This window comes from Phascolarctos cinereus, unplaced genomic scaffold (assembly GCF_003287225.1).
Source record: "Phascolarctos cinereus isolate Bilbo 61053 unplaced genomic scaffold, phaCin_HiC Scaffold_5;HRSCAF=322, whole genome shotgun sequence".
Lineage (NCBI taxonomy): Eukaryota > Metazoa > Chordata > Mammalia > Diprotodontia > Phascolarctidae > Phascolarctos > Phascolarctos cinereus.
In genome coordinates, this window is record NW_027555958.1 from 31240153 (window position 1) to 31259665 (window position 19513).

General features: G+C 45.7%; 1 protein-coding gene across 4 annotated transcripts in view; it reads right to left on the reverse strand.

Annotated features, from left to right (window-relative positions):
- Positions 1-2227: 2227 nt before the first annotated feature.
- RPH3AL (rabphilin 3A like (without C2 domains)) overlaps positions 2228-19513 on the reverse strand; it is a 176898-nt gene continuing 159612 nt past the window's right edge. For all 4 annotated transcript variants that reach the window (XM_078154770.1, XM_021006976.2, XM_021006975.2 and 1 more), the window contains 3 exons: positions 10289-10366; positions 8357-8530; positions 2228-3705 (listed from right to left, as the gene is read on the reverse strand). In XM_078154770.1, coding sequence (XP_078010896.1) covers positions 3674-3705; positions 8357-8530; positions 10289-10366 — 284 coding nt within the window. In that variant the 3' untranslated portion in view covers positions 2228-3673. The remainder of the gene's footprint in view (positions 3706-8356; positions 8531-10288; positions 10367-19513) is intronic.

A 19513-nucleotide genomic window follows, 5' to 3' on the forward strand; every position in this document is an offset into this window, starting at 1 on the left:
CCTTCACCATCCCTGTCTCAGCTCTCCTCTGTCTATGCTGCCCTATCAAAGTCCTTCCTAAAACGAGGTTTCCTAATCCCTAAGGCCAGCTGTGAGCTGTCCAAGGTGGAGCATAGCACGTTCGTCACTTCCCTTGTCCTCAGTGTTATGTCTTAATACAGTTTAAAATCACGTTGATTTTTTTTGTTTGTTTGTTTAAGGGCAGGGTGGAAGCTGTTACACTGTTGCCTCATGCTGAGCTTGCGATCCACCAACCCCCCCCCCCCCCCCCCCGTCTTTCCGCCCACAAATTGTTCTTTAGCCACATCTCATCATCCAGTGAGACAATGTCTACCAAGCGTTTCACAAACCTTCGGATCTCAAAGCACCAGGTCTTCTGATGGATGCTTTGCATCATCTCATTCTACTCATCTTCGGAGTTCAGGTAGAAACAGTCCCAGAAGAGCCTGTCATCTTATTCTTTTGTGTTCTGTGTTCTGCAGACTATTCACAGGGGGATGGAATTATTACCCCATTCTCATCGTTTTCAATGGAGTTAGTATTATTATCATCTTCCTCATCTTGTGCTTAGCCAGTGGATTTTTCAACTCCAAATGTAGGACTTTCCATTTATCTCTATTAAAATCATCTTATCAGATCAAAACTGTCCTGTCAAGATCTTTTTGGAACCTTTTTGGGATCTTTTCACAGGAAAAGACCTGTGAGTCCATACTGAAGAACATTTAGCATCAAAGAGGCTGTCTCATCCTGAGGGCTTGATTGAAACTCAGCTCTTGACCTTACTTGTCTATGGACTAATTTTGACTAATTACACCCCCTCGCAACTTTCTAGATTTTGTAATCATGCCTCAGCTGTGGCCACACACAGACATTTCCCTCAGCACCTGGGGCTTTCTCATCTTGGAACATTCCTCTGCTATACTGGCCCCCTTCTGGTGAGGGGTCTCCATTTTGGGGGGGGTTCCTAGTCTGCTCAACTTTCATTCCCCTCCTGGCTCTGTTCCTGCCTTTCTGGACTTCAACATCATCAGCCCTCATGTTCAAGCATCTTCCCTTTCTCCCTCACATTTACTCCTCCCCTTTTTCAGTGCCCTTTGTCTCATTCTCTCCCCCCATTAGATTTTAAGCTCCTTGAGGGACAGGGACTACCTCTCTTGTTGGTATTTGTGCTGCCAGCACTTAGCATAGGACCTGACACACAGTTTGTTTTATTCAGTTGATTCAGTCATGACCCCATCTGGGGTTTTCTTGACAGATACTGGAGTGATTTTTCATTTTTTTCTTCATTTGACAGATGAGGAAACTAAGGCAAACAGGGTTAAGTGACTTGCCCAGGGTCATACAGTAAGTGTCTGAGGCTGGATTTGAACTCAGGGAGATGAGTCTTCCTGACTTCATGCTTGGGACTCCATTCACTGCCCTTCACCTAGCTGCTGTTGGAGAGAAGGCTAAGGTCCAGTAAGCTGAGAGGCTTGTTCAACCTCACACGATGAGTGACTGTCCAAGCTGGGACCAGAATCCAGCAGGCTCATCACTGTACTCTACTTGATGGTATAGTGGATAGAGCTCTGGGCTTAATCAGGAAGTCCTAGGTTCAAATCCTAACTCAGCCATGTACTAGATGAGTGAGCCTGGGCAATTCTCTTTCTGTCTGGGCCTCAGTTTGCTCATCTATCCAATGAGGGAGCTGGGCTCAGAGGCCTCTAAAGTTCCCATCCACCTCTAAGTCTACTATTCTATGCCTATACTAATGGAATGTCAACTCTGGTCAATTCCAACAAGTTGAATCTGTACTCAGAGGATCTGAGATCAAATCCTGACTCTTAGTCTGTGTGAGTTTCACTGATTTATTGAACCTTTCTGGGCTTCAGTTTCCTCGTCTACAAAATGAGAGGCTCCTCAGCTTTCTTTGAACTCAAAATCTGGAATCCTATGATCTATAAACAGGGGTGGGCAGGCACTGAAACCAGGGGTCCTTAACCTATGATCTTGTTTTTAAATAACTACAGTACAATATAGTTTTCTCTACAATCTCATTTTATGAATTTAAAAACATGATTCTAAGAAAGGGTCCATAGGCTTCACTAGACTGTCCGCTCAAGGGGTCCAGGTCACAGAAAAGATTAAGAACCCCTGATGTAAGCACAGGGCACCAGGCAGCAGCTGATACATCTGTCTTACAACTGAAGAAAATAAACTTTTTCCTTTTGGAGAGACACCAAGTGGCTTGATGCAAATTCTAGTTTTTTATTGTTTTCTTCCTGAAAGATACCTCATCACAGTGAAACAGCAGGTTTCTGTCCCTAGTTCCACTGCTCCAACAAGAGAAGGAAAGCTTAGAACCCCCCCCAACCCCAGACTAGCCTATAGGTGGGGTGGCAGTCCTCAAACCCAGTACTCAGAGAAGAACAAGAGGAAACAGATAATGTGCTGACATTAACACAAAGAAGGGAAAAAACCCCAAGGCACCCACCCCCAAAGCATCTCACTGGGGTGGAGTTTTCCAAAAGAGTTTGCCAGCCCCTGCAAATCTGGCATTTTCTATGCCAAGCTGAATCTTCTGAAGAAAATGAACTGATGGCTTCTGGGACCCACGTGTCTTGGCAAGAGAATAAGGCCAAGGCTGGCTATTGAGGAGGAGAAATCTCTGCTATTCATTCCTGAGCGCCACCACACACCCAGTGGTTGTCTTTGACTCCGGCTGAAGTGAGACTAATCAGGAAACTCGATGCAGGAAAGGGGAGCTGAGGAATTTTAATCAACCTGACCAAGGGAGAGGAGGGAGCTTCAAAGAGAGCTCTCCCTGGCAGCCCAGAGAGTGGGGGCGGGGAGCAGCTTCTAGCCCCTTACTAACAGCAAAAGCTGGTAAATCTGCAGGCTCACCTGGACCCTCTCCTCACTCTTCAGACCAAGTTCATTGAATTCATCACTAGCGCTCAGATGTGTTTTCCTTACCCTAAGGAGACAGCTATTGCCCTTGGCCCGCTTCCAAAAGCAGTGGGTGGACCCCTCCTCTCATTGAGTTGGTTTGAAAGCCTCTTCATTCTGGGCAAAGGGTTTGAGGGTAGGAGGTAGGAGGGGGAGAACCAAATAAAAAATATAAAGAGACAGACTGAATCTTCAGGCAGAGCTCCCTTCCCAAGTGGGATGGAGACAGGACAGTGAAGGCAGTGGTCTAACTATGGTCTAGCCTCATCCCATTCCTATTAACCTCTCACTTCCACCCCAGAAGACCCAGCACCAACATCTGGACAGGGGCTCTTCAGGCAAAGGATAGACCAGTTCCCATTGGCCAATAAGGAAAGAGGAGAGGAGATGAGGGCAGCTGGCCACACCTTCCTCTTCAAGCTGTCCATCATCAGAATTAGCTCAGTTGTTCTTGGGAGTGGGTAGTAGCTGTCAGAAGTGGGTACAGGACTGCCCTGGTTACCGTCATACGGAGTAGCCAGGGTCCATCAGGGCTGAGGAAAGGCTGATCCTGTTCCCCCTGAGAACAAATCCTCAAGGCAGCTTGGTAAACAAAAAGTTCACAGGTCCCAAAGGGCCTGGGGTGTGTGTGTGTGTGTGTGCGTGTGTGTGTGTGTGTGTGTGTGTGTGTGTGTGTGTTCCACAGAAAAGTCCAGTGTGTGGGCGTCCTTGACAAAAGCCACGATGGGTTCCTTTGCCTGCATCATCAACGAGGACTCATCCAGGTGTGCCTCTTGCCTTTGGGAACAAGAAAAATGACAAAAAAAAGGTCAATAGTGAAAAAGGACCAAAGATTGACATAAATTTCCATCCCTGCCCCTTAGCGAGGGCTGAACCAGGAGGACAGAAATTGCCATCACTAAACTTGAATTCAAAATGTGACTGTGCTGCTTGGTATCCAAGTGCTCTGGCCTCAGCCGTCTCACCTGCAAAAAGAGAGGGTTGGATTAAGGTGCAATGTGGCACAGTGGGCTGAATACCAGACTTGGAGTCAGGAAGACGAGTTCTAATACTGCTTCAGACTTCACTTACTAGCTAGGAGAGCCTGCCCAAAAATCACTTCAATTTCCTCACCTGTAAAATGAAGGGGGGTTGGACTGGATGGCCTCAAGGGTGCCTTCCAGCCTTAGAAAGCTGCTGGTCTACAGGACTGGCCTACACAGGTGCCTTCTGACCCTATGACATTGACTGTCCTGGGGGAGGTCTCTGGCTGAACCCCACATGCCGGGATGGGAACAGAATTGCTCTTAAAAGTAACCATCTCCTGGATTGGACTCCTGCTGCATAAGTGAACCTGTCACAGCTCAGGAAGGGTTCTACTAAACCACACCTACAAAGAGCTCCTTGGTTTTCTAAAGACAGAAAGACTTTTTTCTTTTTAGCCTTCAATGAGAAAAGAGAAAAAATGGGCGTAGAATGGAAGTGTTTCTGAGACAATGCTCTGTCTGCTGTCAAACCTTCAGGGCTACTACTGCTTTGTAAGTTTACCTGTAGGGACAAGGAATCCCTTGGGAAACCCCAAGGAAACAGGAGCTCCCCTTGAATTTTCAGATCTTTGGCATCAAAGATAATAGGAGCCTGGGAAGTCACCCAATCAATAACATCCTCCCAGCCAGCCAAGGTGGCCAATTTTGGGATGCTTTGGTATAAAGGTGCCCGAGCTCTGGGTTAGGACTTAAGGAAACCTGGGTTCTAGTCCTGTCCAAACCAAATCCCAGACCTACTACTGCTACCTATGTGACCTGGGAAAAGTCACTTAACCTCTCTGGGCCTCAGTTTCCTTGCACAAGAGGGAGTTGGCTAGAGATGGCCACCATGACACCTCCTAGTTCTAAATCTATGCTACTTTGACCTCTGAGCTGCTTGCTGTTCCCCTGAATTCTGCACCCCATTTCCCATTTCCTTGCCTTTGCCCTGACTGTACCCGCTTCCTTCTATGGGCATCCTTTCCTGATCCCTCCAGTTGTATGTGTCATACCCCTGCCAAGTAAATGTAACCACCTGTCTCCATTTGTAATCACAGCATTGGATTAGATGAATTCTAAGAAACCTTCTAGCTCTAAATTTATGACCCTATGACCAATTAGTTCATTACAAACACTAATTAAGCACTTCTGTCCCAGGCACTGTGCTAAGCACTGGGAGGAAGATTGTCTTTCACCTTTCTCTGTATCCCCAGTCCTTAGTATAGTGCCTGGAATATAGTAGGCACTTAATAAATGCTTGTTGACTTGTGATACAAAGTGAGGGAAGGGAATAAGTATTTATATAGAACCATGTGCCAGGCCCTGTGCTAAGTGCTTTACACACATTATCTCATTTGATCCTTATAACAACTCTTCAAGGCATGTGCTTCTAATATCCTCATTTTACAGTTGATGAAACTGAGGCAAACAGAAGTTGACTTGCCCAAGGTCACAAAGCCAGTAAAGTGTTTGAGACTGGATTGGAATTTAATTCTTCCCAATTCCAGGCCCATTCCTCTACCCATTATGCTACCCAGATGAGAATGAAATAATCCCTACTCTCAAGAAATTTATGTTCTGTGGGCAGCTAGGTGGTGCAGTAGATAGAGCACCCGTCCTAGAATCAGGAGGACCTGAGTTCAAATCTGATCTCAGACCAGATACTTGACACTTACTAGCTGTGTGATCCTGGGCAAGTCATTTAACCCCAATTGCCTTGCTTAAAAAAAAAAAAAAAGAAATTTATGTTCTGGAAAGCTTGCTTGAGGGTCCTGTCTCCTATGTCTTCTTTCTTCCTCTCTGGTCTCAGAAGATGAGGGCCCCTGCTCCTAGAGCTAACCGTTTCACTGGGCCTTTGAGTCCATCTCCTCCTAGCATTGGCCAGCTGGGTCCTTAGTGGTCAATGACTACTATTCCCTCAGACTTCTAGGGGTAATCCCAAGGAGGGTGTTGGGCTGCATAAGTAAGTGCTTGATAAATGCTTTTTACAATCCACATAAAAAGAAAGGGTTAAACTTGATGGCTCCTAAGGTTCCTTATCCTTTTCAATGATAGCACTGTAGCTTATGAGCCCCTTGTATTGAGTGGAATAGAAATAGCACCTATCTCCCTTCTCGAGGATCAAATAAGATACAGTTGGAAAGTGTTTAGTATAGTGCCTAGCACAGAGTGTCACATAAATGTTAGCTATGATTCTTTTCTGTGAGAATCAAATGAAATAACATATGTAAAGCATGTCACAATCCTTAACGCATTACATAGAGTATATATTAATAATTATCAACAATTATTATTATTGATAGCTAATCAATAATAAACATGCTAATTATTACAAACAATGCATTGATTATTATTGATTAGCTACCAATAATTATTTATTTATAATATGTTTGTTTTAAATATAATTATTGGTTATTAATTATTGAGTCGTTACCAATAATATTTAATTAGCTTTAAAAGGTATAGCAAGGACAGTGGCCACAAAAACAATCCTCCCCTCCCCAAAGCAGGGGGTGTACTTTCCCTCACAAGTTACTGTGGAGTGTGAGCTCAAACTTAGAATAAGCACAGAGGCCTCAGTGGCAGAGGGTAGCTCATAGCTTAGTCCCTGGGAGTCCCTTTCTTCTCACCCTAGAATCCTGATAACATTCCCTTGACTACCTGCTAGTCCCCAAGGATTTGTAAATCCTTGTAAAGCCCACACCTCCAACTTAATCTCTTCCCTGAAGGGTCATCCTTCCTTCAAAGTTGCCTTTCCTTGGAGGGGTCTCATTTGTTCTCTGCGTATCTCTCCAAGCAGACCGGGACATCAGCTCCCAGCCCTGGTGGATGGGACCGCCAAATACTCTGACCTTTCGATGTTCACAAGGCTCTAACCTGCTCCATTCTGTCTCTGGGTGCTCAGCTGGCAAGTTTCTTTCTACTTCCAGCTGAATTTACTGTCTCCTACCAGTCCCATCTCCCTTACAGCATGGTTGGTGGGATCTCTGGGGCTTAGAAGAGTCCTCCCTACTAGGCTAGCTTACTATTTTTATATGTAGCCTAAGAATATCCACTTAACTTTTTTTTTTACCAGTCACGAGATATTTCCTTGCAGTATCATCTGCCTTTATCCAATGGCCACCCCCTCCCAGTCTTTCAAATTTGTTAAGGATTTATTCACACCCAGTTTACTTTTGATTGATTGTCTGATTAAAGCAAATGTCTGGACTTTCTGTGATTAATTACAGCCCATGAACTAAATATAAGCAATACTCTTTCTTTACTTGTCATTTCCCCCAATTAGAATATGAGCTTCTTGAGAATAGTGACTTTTTTGTGTGTGTCCTCTGCACCAGCACGCTGCCTGGTACACAGTCAGTGTGTGATGAATGCTCTTTCCATTTCCTGTAAAATGAAAGGTTTAAACTTGATGACTCCTAAGTAAGATGATTCCTACTTTCAACCAATGATCAGGTCAATCAAATCAGTCCACAAGCATTTATTAAGCATCTACTGTGATCCACAGTGCTAGAGACAGGGGTTACAAATACTACTCTTAAAGAACTTCGAGACAGGTGGCCCAGTGGATAGCTCATTGGGCTAGGAACCAGGAAGATTCATCTTCATGGGTTCGAATCCAGTCTCAGACACTTACTGGTTGTGTGACCCTGGGCAAGTCACTTAACCCGTTTGCCTCAGTTCCTCATCTGTCAGATGAACTGGAGAAGGGAATGGCAAACTACTCTAGTATCTTTGTTAAGAAAGCCCCCAAATGGGGTCACAAAAAGTCAGACATGAATGACGAAACAACAACAAAAGTATATAGAGAATAAATACATGGAATAAATACATGATTTAAGCTTGTAGTAGCTTGAAACAGCACAAAGGCTGTTGGGACGCTCTGTATGAGGAGAAAAAACACAAATGAATACAAGATGGCTACACAGAGGTATTTTAGGAGGGAGGAGATCAGGAAAGGCTTCAAGTAGATGGTGATGGTTGAGCCATGCCTTGAAGGCAGGGAGGGATTCTGGGAGGGAAAGTGCATTCCAGGCATGGAGACATAGCCCATGAAAAAGCATGGTGATAGGAGCTGGCATGTTGAGCGTGGAGAGCAAAGAGAAGGTCATTTTGGGTGTAGAATGTGGGAAGGAGATAATGTATGACAAGGCTGGAAAGTTAGGTTGGGGCCAGGTTGTGAAGGGCTTTAAAAGCCCAATTAGCAGAGTGCCCTGTTCCCTTCCCATTCATCCCAAGCTGGCCCAATGTGGATTTCGGGGATGATGAGAGATGCTCTGTTGGTAAGCAGTGAACTCTGAAGAAGAGTTGGTGGGAAAGGTTAGTTATCGAGGTCCTTTTTAGTCAAAGAGAGAAGGGGAGGTGTGGACCCTGAGCAGGGTCAGGGAGATGCTCCAAAGAGGAGAGAAAAACTTTCCACTTACTGGGAGCCTTGTGACTGTCGCTGTCAGAGCCATCCCCCTGCGGCTCTCCTGGGCCACTCTCTGGGCCACTTTGGACACCCCCAGCCTCACTGCCAAGGCTGGTCCCACTCTCCGAGGGGTGGCTGGGAGGCAGAGCCTGGCCTTGGGCTGCTCTGGAAAGGTCACTGCTGCCACCTGGAAGAGACCAGACAGTGGACTAGGGTATCTAGGGTACCTGCCCCTTTGGATTTTAACCTGCTCGTCTACTCCCTTCCTGGGAGCTGCCAACAGTGTCTTGCTAATTCAATGAATCAACAAGCATTTACTAAGCACTCACTGTGTGCCAGGAATTGTGCTAAGTACCAGGGATACAAAGAAACAGCAAAAATAGTCCTTGCCTTCATGGAGCTTACACTCTAACTGGGGAGTCGACTGGCCCATGTAGATGTATGTACAAGATAGGTTAACTTGAGAAGGTTAAGACGTTAGCTACTCTAGGGAGGGAGAGGCACAGGAAACCTCTTAGGGAGCAGCGCAATCCCTTCCAGTCCTAAACCTCAGAGGAGAATTAAGCCCGAGAGCCTAAGGGCCTCTAGGGGCCCTTCTACCTCTTGAGTTTTGACCCATTAAGGTCCTGATGAAGCTTCTGTATCTGCCCCCCATGATATCTGCCCTGCCTCCCCAAAGGAACCTGGTGGAGGAAGACAGACCCATCCTCCCCATCTACCATGGCACTGGGCTTCTTCAAGACTCAGACAGATAAGCCCAAGGTGGGTTAATGAAGTCATAATGAGAAATACGACTGTACCAAGGCCATACTTACCCCTGGCTCATAGAGCATACATCTAGAGCTGGGAGGGACCCCAGATGCCACCTAGTTCAAATCCTGTTTTTGTAGGAACAGACTCATGATAGCACAGTGAGATGAAGCACTTTGCCTAGCTCACCCAACACACCTCCTCCACAATAGCTTAGAAAACTCTCCAGACTGAATCGTAATTGGGAAAGCCAAGAAAAAGTCACAGTGAGTCATTTTTCCAGCCCAGGGAAGCTTAGTAAGACAGACAGAGAGGTGTGTGGAGACTAGGGCAGGAGAGGACAGGAGAACGGCACAGCGGCTGACAGAGGGCAGAAACTGAATACCTAGGCAAGTCACTTCTGCTTTCTGAGCCTCAATCTCCTATTTGTAAACATGAGAGGGCTTGGAGCAGAAGGCCTTGAATATCCTTTCCAGTCTGAATCTATGATGCCATGATACAAGGCCACTTTATGTGTTCGGGTTCCCTTCTCTGTATAATGAAGGAGGATGGGCCAGAAGGCCTCTAAGGTCCATTCTAGCTCTAGAGCTAAGGGCTAATCTAACCCCCTCTTATGCTTGCTCTGCCTATCTGGAGAAGGGTTATAACGAGCAAATGAAGAACTTGTACATTTTTTAAAACTCTAAAGTGCCAAGAGAAATGCACCTTTAATGCGGTTATCTCCGCTGAAGCCATGCAGAAGATGTAACCCTTTCCATGCATGCCCTTGGCTAAGTCCCCTGGGAGGGAGGGGGCGACCCAGGTCCTCTGACTTCAAACACAGCATTCTTTCAGAGGGGTGAGTTCCCCATCACTGAAAGTCTTCAAGCACAGGCTGAGGAACCACTTGCCTGGGACACTGCAGAGAGAATCACTGGTCTGGAATGGTTCAGATTAGATTGGATGGCCTCTGGGGTCTCTTCCAGGTCTGATGCTACAAATAAGCCCCTAGCACTTTAAGGTTTACCTTCCTAAATTCAGTTAATGATGTGTGAATATCCACCTATGTGCACCCCAGAGAGCTATGTTCAGAGACACTGCTGTAGTCTTCCCTGGACAGCCTAGACCTGCCCCTTCCAGCTTCTCAAAGTTCAGCCTCTGTGCAGGGCCAGCCACCCATCTCCTTACCTGATTTTATTCGGCATTTGCTACCTACCTTTCAAACTCTTGTCCCCAGTGTCTTCCAGGCTGGAAGAGCTCAAGGTGGAGTCACTGTCACTGTCACTAGAAACCACTGGAAGAGACAAACAGACTGAGAATGTTTATCCTTGCGCCCAGTGGATTCACACCGGGCTAGTGGACCAGCTTCCTTACCAGCAGCACATAGAAGAAGGAAGAGATTCTGCATGGGGGAAGGGTAAGTAGCTGTTCTTGACATCCACCCTGAGCAAGAGGCAAAGATCAGTTCCAATTAGAGGCAGGAGAGATTGTGATCTGACAGAAGGAAAAACATCCTCAGTGTCAAAGGGATAATAGGCTGGGATGGGGAGGAAGGGAGGGAGCTTGTTAAGGCTTTGTCTCTGGGGACCTTGTGGGAGCAGCCCTGGTTAGAAGCATTTGTGGGTGCCAGTCATTGTGACACCCCATCACATCCTGCTTACATGATTCCTTAGCTGTCTGGCCTGTCTCCCCAACTCAATGATACCACTGGATATTCGTAAAAGGCTTACAGGTTACAAAGCATTTGAATGACACCTTCTCCTCTGATCTCACCACACCCTAAGAAATAGGCAGAACAGGGCAGGAGCTAATCAACCATTCAACACCCATTTATTAAGCACCTGCTATGTACCAGACACTGTCGGGATGCAAAGGCAAAAATCAAACAGTGAGCATTTATTAAACACCTCCTAAGTCTTAGGCACTGTACTGGGTGCCGAGAATATAGATATGACAATGAACAATCTCTGCCCTCAGGGAACTTACATTCTATTGCTACTATCTACATGAAGAAACTGAGGTCCAGTGAAGAGGTCCAGCCTTTTATCTGGCCCAGGTGTTTAAGGGAGGGGGAGGAAGAATGAGTCCATACCCTGTCCCACTCCTCCAGAGTCTCACTTCACAACCGTGCATTTAAAATACATATTTTTATTGATAACTCTTGTTACCCCTTTCCCTAGAAAGCCATCTCACATAAGAGACTTTTTGAAAGAAAAGCCCAGCAAAATCAATCAAAGCATAGGGGAAAAAAACTTGATGAGGTATGCAATATTCTTCGCCCATAGACCTCCACTTCTGCCAAGGAGGAGGGGTTTTCTTGTCTCTCTTTTGAGGCCATGTTTGTTCTTTGTCATTTTGCACACTTCATTTTGGATTGTTTTGAGGATAACCCTCTTCCTACCAGAGGCCCAGAGTTGTGTTTAATTAGGAGGCAGCCTCTGAGTGATCTCAGCGTTCATCTTTTCATCGTATAAAAGGCACTTCCCACCACCCTTCACTCCAAGCCACTCTATGCTTGCCCTCTCATTCATTCTACCTGCACTGTCAGAGAGAGAATCACAGATTTCAGGGCCGAAAGGATATCCAGGCCATCGAGTCCAAACACAGCCGCAAAGGGACCATCTCTAAAACCCTGCCAGTTTTAATTTTCTGAACCTATGATTCACTCAATTAGATTTTAAAATATACTAGAAAGCAATCATTACAAAACTATTCGGCACATTCATTCAATTCAACTTATTCATGCACTCACATATTCAAACAGTTTATTATTAAAAGCACCTACCATATGTCAGGCATTGTGCAAGGCTCTGGAAATACAAAGGCACAAATGAGTCAGTCCCTGCCCTAATGGAGTTTACATTCTATTGAGAGAAAACCAACATGGACACAGATCTTTTTTTGAGGATGCAGGAGGTATCTGAGGCTCTGGGTCCTCATTATGGGTATCAAACCCTGCTGTAAGAATTGTAACTATTAGTCTGAGCACCTGGGGCAAGTTGCATGAAATGTTCCCAAGGCAACATGAAACATACCCCCCATATTAACTTTTTTTTTTTGGTGAGGCAAGGGGATGTTGGGATACAATTCCCTATTGTGAGGAGACAGAGTTCCTGCAGAAACCACAGGACAAAGGGGGATCGCCATGAAGAGTAGAAGGAATAAGGTGGGGTGGGGGTTGGGAGGAGCTCAATTAGGGGAGAAGCTGCTGCAGAGAGGAGAGGAAGGATGCCATTCATTAGCTTCCTATTTTAACTAATTATTATTGCTAACTCAGTCCTAGGCTCAGCTGTTTTGATCTACTGAAGGAATCCAAGTATAGTTGTACCCTCTACACTTCTATGCCCTGGGGACAAACTCTGATCGCCCCACTTTAGTTATGGCTCTTTGTAAAAGTAATACTGCAGTAGTCCAAAGATCTGTGATTTCATCAGTATAGGTATTCCTTTTACCAGAGCAGGTCTCAACCCCTCTGTGGCTCAGTAGATGGTCTTCAATAGTACCATGGTAAAAAAGAAAAAAAATCCTTACCCTATGGGCAACCTGGTGACGAGTTTCTCTAAATGTAGTTGGGCTGGTCCCCAGACAACAGACAGTGATTCATTACCGAAAGCTTCGAACCTGCTGGTGCCTCTGAGAGCCTGTGTTTACTTGTCCACTATGAGGAGGCTTTGGAGGGAGATCTTCATATTTTCATAATAATTCTTACTTCTTTCACTTAAGCGAATCAGTGAATCACCTATTTCTCTAAAGTGAAAAGGAGCCTTAGGGATTATTTAGTCTGACCACCTCATTTCATGAGGATTTCCCATTTTCCCACATAGGATCTCATCTGATCCTCACAACTGCCCTGGGACTTAGGTGGGCACAATATTTCACAGGAAAAAATGCTAAGAGGAAGCAGAAAGTGGGAGATTGAAAGCTGGTCTTCAAGAAAGGAAGATCTAGGCTCATTTCCTGCCTTAAATGTATAATGGCTTCAACCTCCCTTTCCAGATTTATTTCACATTGCTCCCCCAAACACGAGGCAGTGTGGCACAGTGGGTAGAGCTGGTCTCAGACACAGGAAAGTCTGGATTCAAGTTCCACCTGGGACACCTACTGTCTAGGTGACTCTGGGAAAGTCCCTTAACCTCTCCGTCCCTTAAGTAACTCTCTAAGAGGGAGGTTGCAGAGAAGGTGCCAACCTGCTTTAGTGGAGGGAACTCCCTCACTTGGGAGCTCTCTACATAAAAAAAAAATCAGGTCCAATCCAAAATAATAATTATAATGACATATAGGTATATATGTATATATGTGTATGCACACATACAAATATACATGTATGTTATGTGTATATATGTATGCATATATACATACACAATATATGTATATGAGTCCAAGTCAGTTAATGTGGCAGAGAACTGGTCTTTGAGCCATGAAGACCTGGGTTCAAGTGTTACCTTTGACACATATTGGCTGTGTGACCCTGAGCAAGTCATTTAACCTCTTAGTGGCCCTAGGTGACTCTTTAAGACTAGAAGTCACAGAGGAAGTGCAGATATTCCTTGGTAGAGGGAGCTTCCCCATCCGGGACTTCCTCCCTCATCGGTGAAATCACATGTCCAGTCCTAATTCCACCTTTAAATAGTGTTTTAAACTTTGCAAATAGCTTTATAGACACCTGCTCATTTGAACCTCCCCGCGAGGTTGGTGATGTTCTTATCCCCATTTTATAGATAGAAACAGAGGCACAAACACAGAGAGTGGGGAATGTCTTGCCCAAGGATATTTGGTGGCGAGCTCGAGAACTCATGTCTCCTGACTGCCAGGTTAGAGCATGGTGAAGGACAGTGGTGGCTCCTGCTGTGACTATAGTGACACTCGCTGCTGCCTGGGTTTTTGGCAGGGTGCCTTGAGATGGAGCTACCCAGATGACCCCAGCCAAGCAATGGAAGGGTTGGGCAATTCACTATCTGATAAACCAAATCACCTTGCAGCACTGCCTAACAGCAATCTCCCTTCAGGGAAACTCTACAGAAACCTCCCCAATGAAAAAGAAGCTCATGTGGGGAGAGGAAGAGCCCTCATCCAGTTATCTCTGCTCTAGGGGCTGGGGTAGGCAGGCTCTTCCTATCTGTTACCTCTTAAAGATGACCAATAAGGTGGGGATACTTAGATGAAAGGCCCATGGAGGCCAAGGCAGGCCACTTTCTAGCTGGGTAGCCTTAGGCTTCATTTGGCTTCAGAACTGGAAGGGAATGATGAGTTCGGGGGGGGGGGCAGGGACCATCCTCTGCCTTTCCTTATATCCCCAGCACTTGGCACAGTTACAAATATGACCTCATTTGATCCCCACAACAACCCTGAGAGATAGGTGCTATGATTATCCCCATTGTATAGGAGAGGGAAGTGAGGCAAACAGAAATTAAGTGACTTGTCCAGGGTCTCACAGCTAGTAAGAGTCTGAGCTAGATTTGAAGTCAGTTCTTCCTGGATTCAAGCTTAAGACTCTATCTGCTTCACCATCTAGCGGCCTCATTGCTCTCAAATAACTCTCTAATTCTAATGTTTCAGAGATATCGCATATCTGCTTTTCCCAAATAGGGGATGCCCACATACTGATGAAATCACAAGTCTGAACAAAAATAAAAATATGATGTGAAGGGTATGGTTAAGGAGGCTAGGAACAATGAACCATAGATGTGTTTACATAGAAAGTACTGATCACTTTTGGACTGAAGTGAAGTTCATAATGAGAAAAGATTAATTGTTTTTTGCTTTGGTTTTTGGTTTTGTTTTTGTGTTTGTTTTTTATAAAAGGCAGAGAGCAGGGTCAAAGGGGACCAGTCTGGCTTTCATTGAAGCCCCTGGACCATGCAGGTGCCTTTGCCTCCTGGGGTCATTTCGCTCACAAAGGTCTTAGAGAGGAGGGTACCAGCTGTCAGAAAATGTTCTTGCTTTTTCCATCAGCCCCCCCTCTGCCACATCTTCTCTCATTGTGTCAGGGATTTCAAGCTGGGATCAGGCCGGAGCTTAGAGGGCTTTGCAGCAAATCTCATTTCTAATCTACTCTAATAAATTCTGCTAAAGAAACAAACTGAAAGGAAGAAAAAGAAAGGAAAGGAAAGCAAAGTTCACAGTATCTATGCCCAGTGCTGAAGCATCAGTGTCAGTGGGGGAAAAAAGACACTTACGATGTGCCAGAGGGATGGGAATTCCTGGATGGAAGCCCAACACACACACAGTTCCCCAAATACTCCTGGCTTCCTTCAGAGATGGGGTTGGGGGGGGGGAGCCCATATTCCAAAAACATCCCCATGAAACCCAAGCTGTCCTAATCTGTGATTCTACTGCCACGCTTGTTCCTCTGTTCCTCCCTCCCTCCTCAGTACAGCTCATAAATCTTCTAGGTCTATTAACAAAGCTTTTAGGCTCATAAATCTTTTGGCCCCTGCTCTTCCATCCTCAACAAATGATATTCATTCATTCTCTCTCTCTCTCTCTCTCTCTCTCTCTCTCTCTCTCTCTCTCTCTCTCCTCCCTCCTCTCTCTCTGTCTGTCTCTCTCTCCCTCCCTTTTCTTTTCTCTGTCAGTCTGTCTCTGTCTCTGTATCTCTCCCTCCCTCTTCCCTCCCTCTTCTTTTCTCTTTCCCTCCTTCCTCCTCCTCCTCCTCTCTCTCTCTCTCCCCCTCCCTCCCTCCCTCCTTCTTTTTCCCTCCTCCTCCTCCTCTCTCCCCCTTTCTGTCTTCCTCCCTCTCTGTCTCTCCCTCCCTCCTGTTCTCTCTCTCTTTCTCTTGTCTGCCTCTCTCCCTTTCTCCCTCTCCCCTACATTCTCTCTCTCTCTCTCTCTCTCTCTCTCTCTCTCTCTCTCTCTCTCTCTCTCTCTCTCTCTCCTCTCTCTCTCTCTCTCTCTCTCTCTCTCTCTCTCTCTCATTCCCCAAAGGATCAGACTGGGATTACAAAGCAATGAGCTCTTGGATAGGGTCCACACTTATTTTTCAGATTGAAAAAAGAAAGGAATGGTTCCTACTACCTTCCAAAAAAGAGGCAGCTTGAGTTAATGGATAGTGAAGCCTGAACTAGATTAAATTGCAATTGGGAAATATTTAACAAAATAGATAAAAATGCAGTAGAACATAAATAATGTTAATATGTGGTTTTCTAAGTCAATATGCCTCTGGAAGGGATCCTTCTATGTGGTTTAGTGCCCTCCCTCCCCAACTCTATGAGTCTGACAGCAGGATAGAGGGCTGGAAGACCTGGTCAAGAAGACCTGGATTTGAATCCTACTTCAGATTCCTACTAGCTGTGTGGCCCTGGACAAGTCACTTACCCTACCTCACCCTCAGCTTCCTCATGTGTAAGATAAAGTTGGACTAGATGGCTTCTAATGTCTCTTTTAATTATAAGCCTATAATTCCATGGTCCTAGCTGTACAACTGTGCTCAAGTCACCTCACATCCCGGAGTCTCTGAGCCTCGGTTTCGTCATCTGTAAAATGAGGGTGAACTAGATGGTCTCTAACATAATTTGGCTCCAGATCTCTGGTTCTGTGATTCTGATTGTGTGACTCTGAGCAAGTCAATTCCCTTCACTGGGTCTGTTTCTTCATTTGTAAAATAGGGGTGAAAATAACAGCCACCCCACAGGGTTGCTACAAAGATCAAATGAAGCTCTTTCTGACCCCTTGCCGTTAGTGCCCTCCTCACAAACCACCTTCCAGTTTTTCTATTTTATATCTGCTTGTTTGTCAACAGATTATTTCCCTCATAGAATGTAAGCTCCTTGAGGGTAGGGGCTGTTTCATTTTTGTCTTTATAGGCTCCTAGGCCAATAGTACTTGGATGCAATAGCTGGTGCTCAATAAATGTTTGTTGGTTGATTGGATCTCCAGTGCCAAGCACTGTCATGTATATAGAAGGTACTTAATTAATGCTTATTGGCTGATTAAAAGTACTTTGACAGTGGCAGCTAGGTGGTGCAATGGAAAGAGCACCAGCCCTGGAACGAGGAGGACCTGAGTTCAAATCTGGCCTCAGACCAGATACTTGACACGTCTTATCTGTGTGACCCTGGGCAAGTCACTTAACCCCAACTGCCTAGCCAAAAAATAAAAAGTACTTTAACACCCTTACATTATAGTACTATATAAAGTCACTTTATGATGGAGAGGATGTCATCCAAATGGACCTGCCCTATGGCCCACTTGGGCTTGCAGGTGGTAGGAGGAGATAGTGGGCAGGAGCAGAAGAGATATTATGGTCATACTCCCTCAAAACTTGAAATTCTGGGGATCTTCTCCACCGGCTTGGGGGAAGTGACAGTACTGCCCCATCCAATGCTGGCTGGCAGCTGAAAACAGAAGCCCGGTATTCAGAAATAGTTTGTACCACCACCCCCAGCACTAACCACTGCCCCATACTTTCTCATGCCCGGCCTTTCTCCTTAGCTAGGAAAGCACCACCTGGGCCAAGCAGCAGCAGCCCCTTTTTGGGGGACAGGCCAGTTCTGTGTGCCTGATTTGCTCTTAAATGGATTATCAGCTTGACTGTCACCATGGAAACTCTGAGTCTAAGTACTCAGAGGGGGAAGAAAAAAAAATCTTTTTTTTTTTTAAGAAAGTCACTCCTGACTGCCTCAAACAAAGAAGAGGGACAATGGGGCCAGAATGCAATCATTGGATTTGGAACTTGAAGGAACTTAGAGATCACAGATTGAGAGCAAGAAGGGGCTCAGAGGTCTAGGATCTATAAAGAGGTCACCTGTTCATGTTACAAAAAAGGGAAACTGAGGTCCAGATAAAGAAAGAGACTTGCCCAAAGTCTCACAGCTAGGAAGTAAGAAAACCAGGATTACAACCCAGGTTGTGGATCTCCAAATGCTGCCATCTGCGCACTGTACCCAGCTGCCTCCCTTGCAGAAGTAATACTAACCTTGGACAAGTAAAGGAATGACCCAATGAAGCATTAGCACCCAGAGCAGTGCAGGGTTAAGTGACCTAGTTTGGGCATCAGGAAACCTAGGGTCTGGTTCTAGCCCTGCCTCTAATGTACTGTGTGACTCTGGGCAAAGTACTTTCCCTCCCTGGGTCTGAGTCCCATCTACTATAAAAAGAAGAGGTTAGGAAATTGAAAGTTGCATGAAGTGTAATGATCAGGCAGTAGAAAGAGCTTTGGTTCTGGAGTCAGTCCAAATCCTACCCATGATGATTACCCCAAGTGACTTTGGGCAAATTATTTTATTTCCCTGAGCCTTGGTTTCCTCAGTTGTAAAATGGGTGAAGGAGGGTCACCTCTGAGGTCCAGATCCATAAAGTAAGAGCCTGACATGGTCAGATCTGTTTTAGGACCATCAGTTGAACAGCTGTGCAGAGGATGGACTGGGGAGGGGAGAGTCTAGAAGCAGAGAACAGTGAGGAAGGTTTCTAAAGGCTCCTTCTCCTTTGGGTGGAGAGGTGAGTGACTGTAGGCACAAGCTGTCACACACACCCTCAGCCATGGCTTGTGTGTCAGCCTTGGCTGGTTTGGCTGAGTTGTGTTTTAAACATATCTCTGTGATAAGGGAAGGTTTGCTAGTCAGGGGAGGGGAAATTCAGAAATGAAACGGGATGTGAAACCAGAACATCTATTAAAACTTTCAAAAATGCAAAAAAAAAATAAGGAGGTTGGACTAGGTGACCTCGGAGGGCTCCTCAAGCTTTTAACCATCTTCTGATTCTACTTTAAGCTCAGATTCTCATCCATCACAGTAAAACACCCTTGACAATTCTGAAGACTCTTCAGGCCTGAGCTGCAGCTGGAAAGCAGGGCAAAGACCATTTCCAGGCTCTGCTTGAACTGGAGGTGGCCAGCCCAGTCCAGGGACAAGAGCTTGAGAACTCCAGAAGCAGTTAACATGTTGATACTGTCTCAGTGTTTCCATCCCCCCCCCAAAAAAAAAATTATGGGAATTAGGGAGGTGCTGAGATATTTTCAGCAAACATGCCACCAAAGAAAAGCAGATGGTGGAAAATTTCACAGGCTGAAAAATAAGACAGAAAAAAAATGCAACAGAAAAATAGCAAAGCCTTAGGGACTCAGAGATGTTAGCCCCTGCCCATCTTGAGGGGAGGAGGAAGAGGTTAAGACAGCAGATGTAGGCTTGTAGGCAGTGTCCTGGGAGCTGTCCCCCTCAGCACCACCACCACCCCCATCATATGCTGCTCACACAGTAGGAGCCTGAATTCAGCCAGGTTAGAGGATCACTGACCCACTGAGTTATTTCTAGCTTCCTTTTTAGTTCCCCAAACACACAGCCACTGGAGCTCCTGCCAGCAATACTGAGCTCTAGTGGTCCAACTGAGCTCACAGATGCTGCAGGGATGGATGGCTTAGAGGCTGAGTCAGGGGAGAAGAAAGAGGCAGGTCTGTTGGTAGTGAGAAGGCAGCTCCAGGAAAGAACCACCACTAGGTGGCACAGTG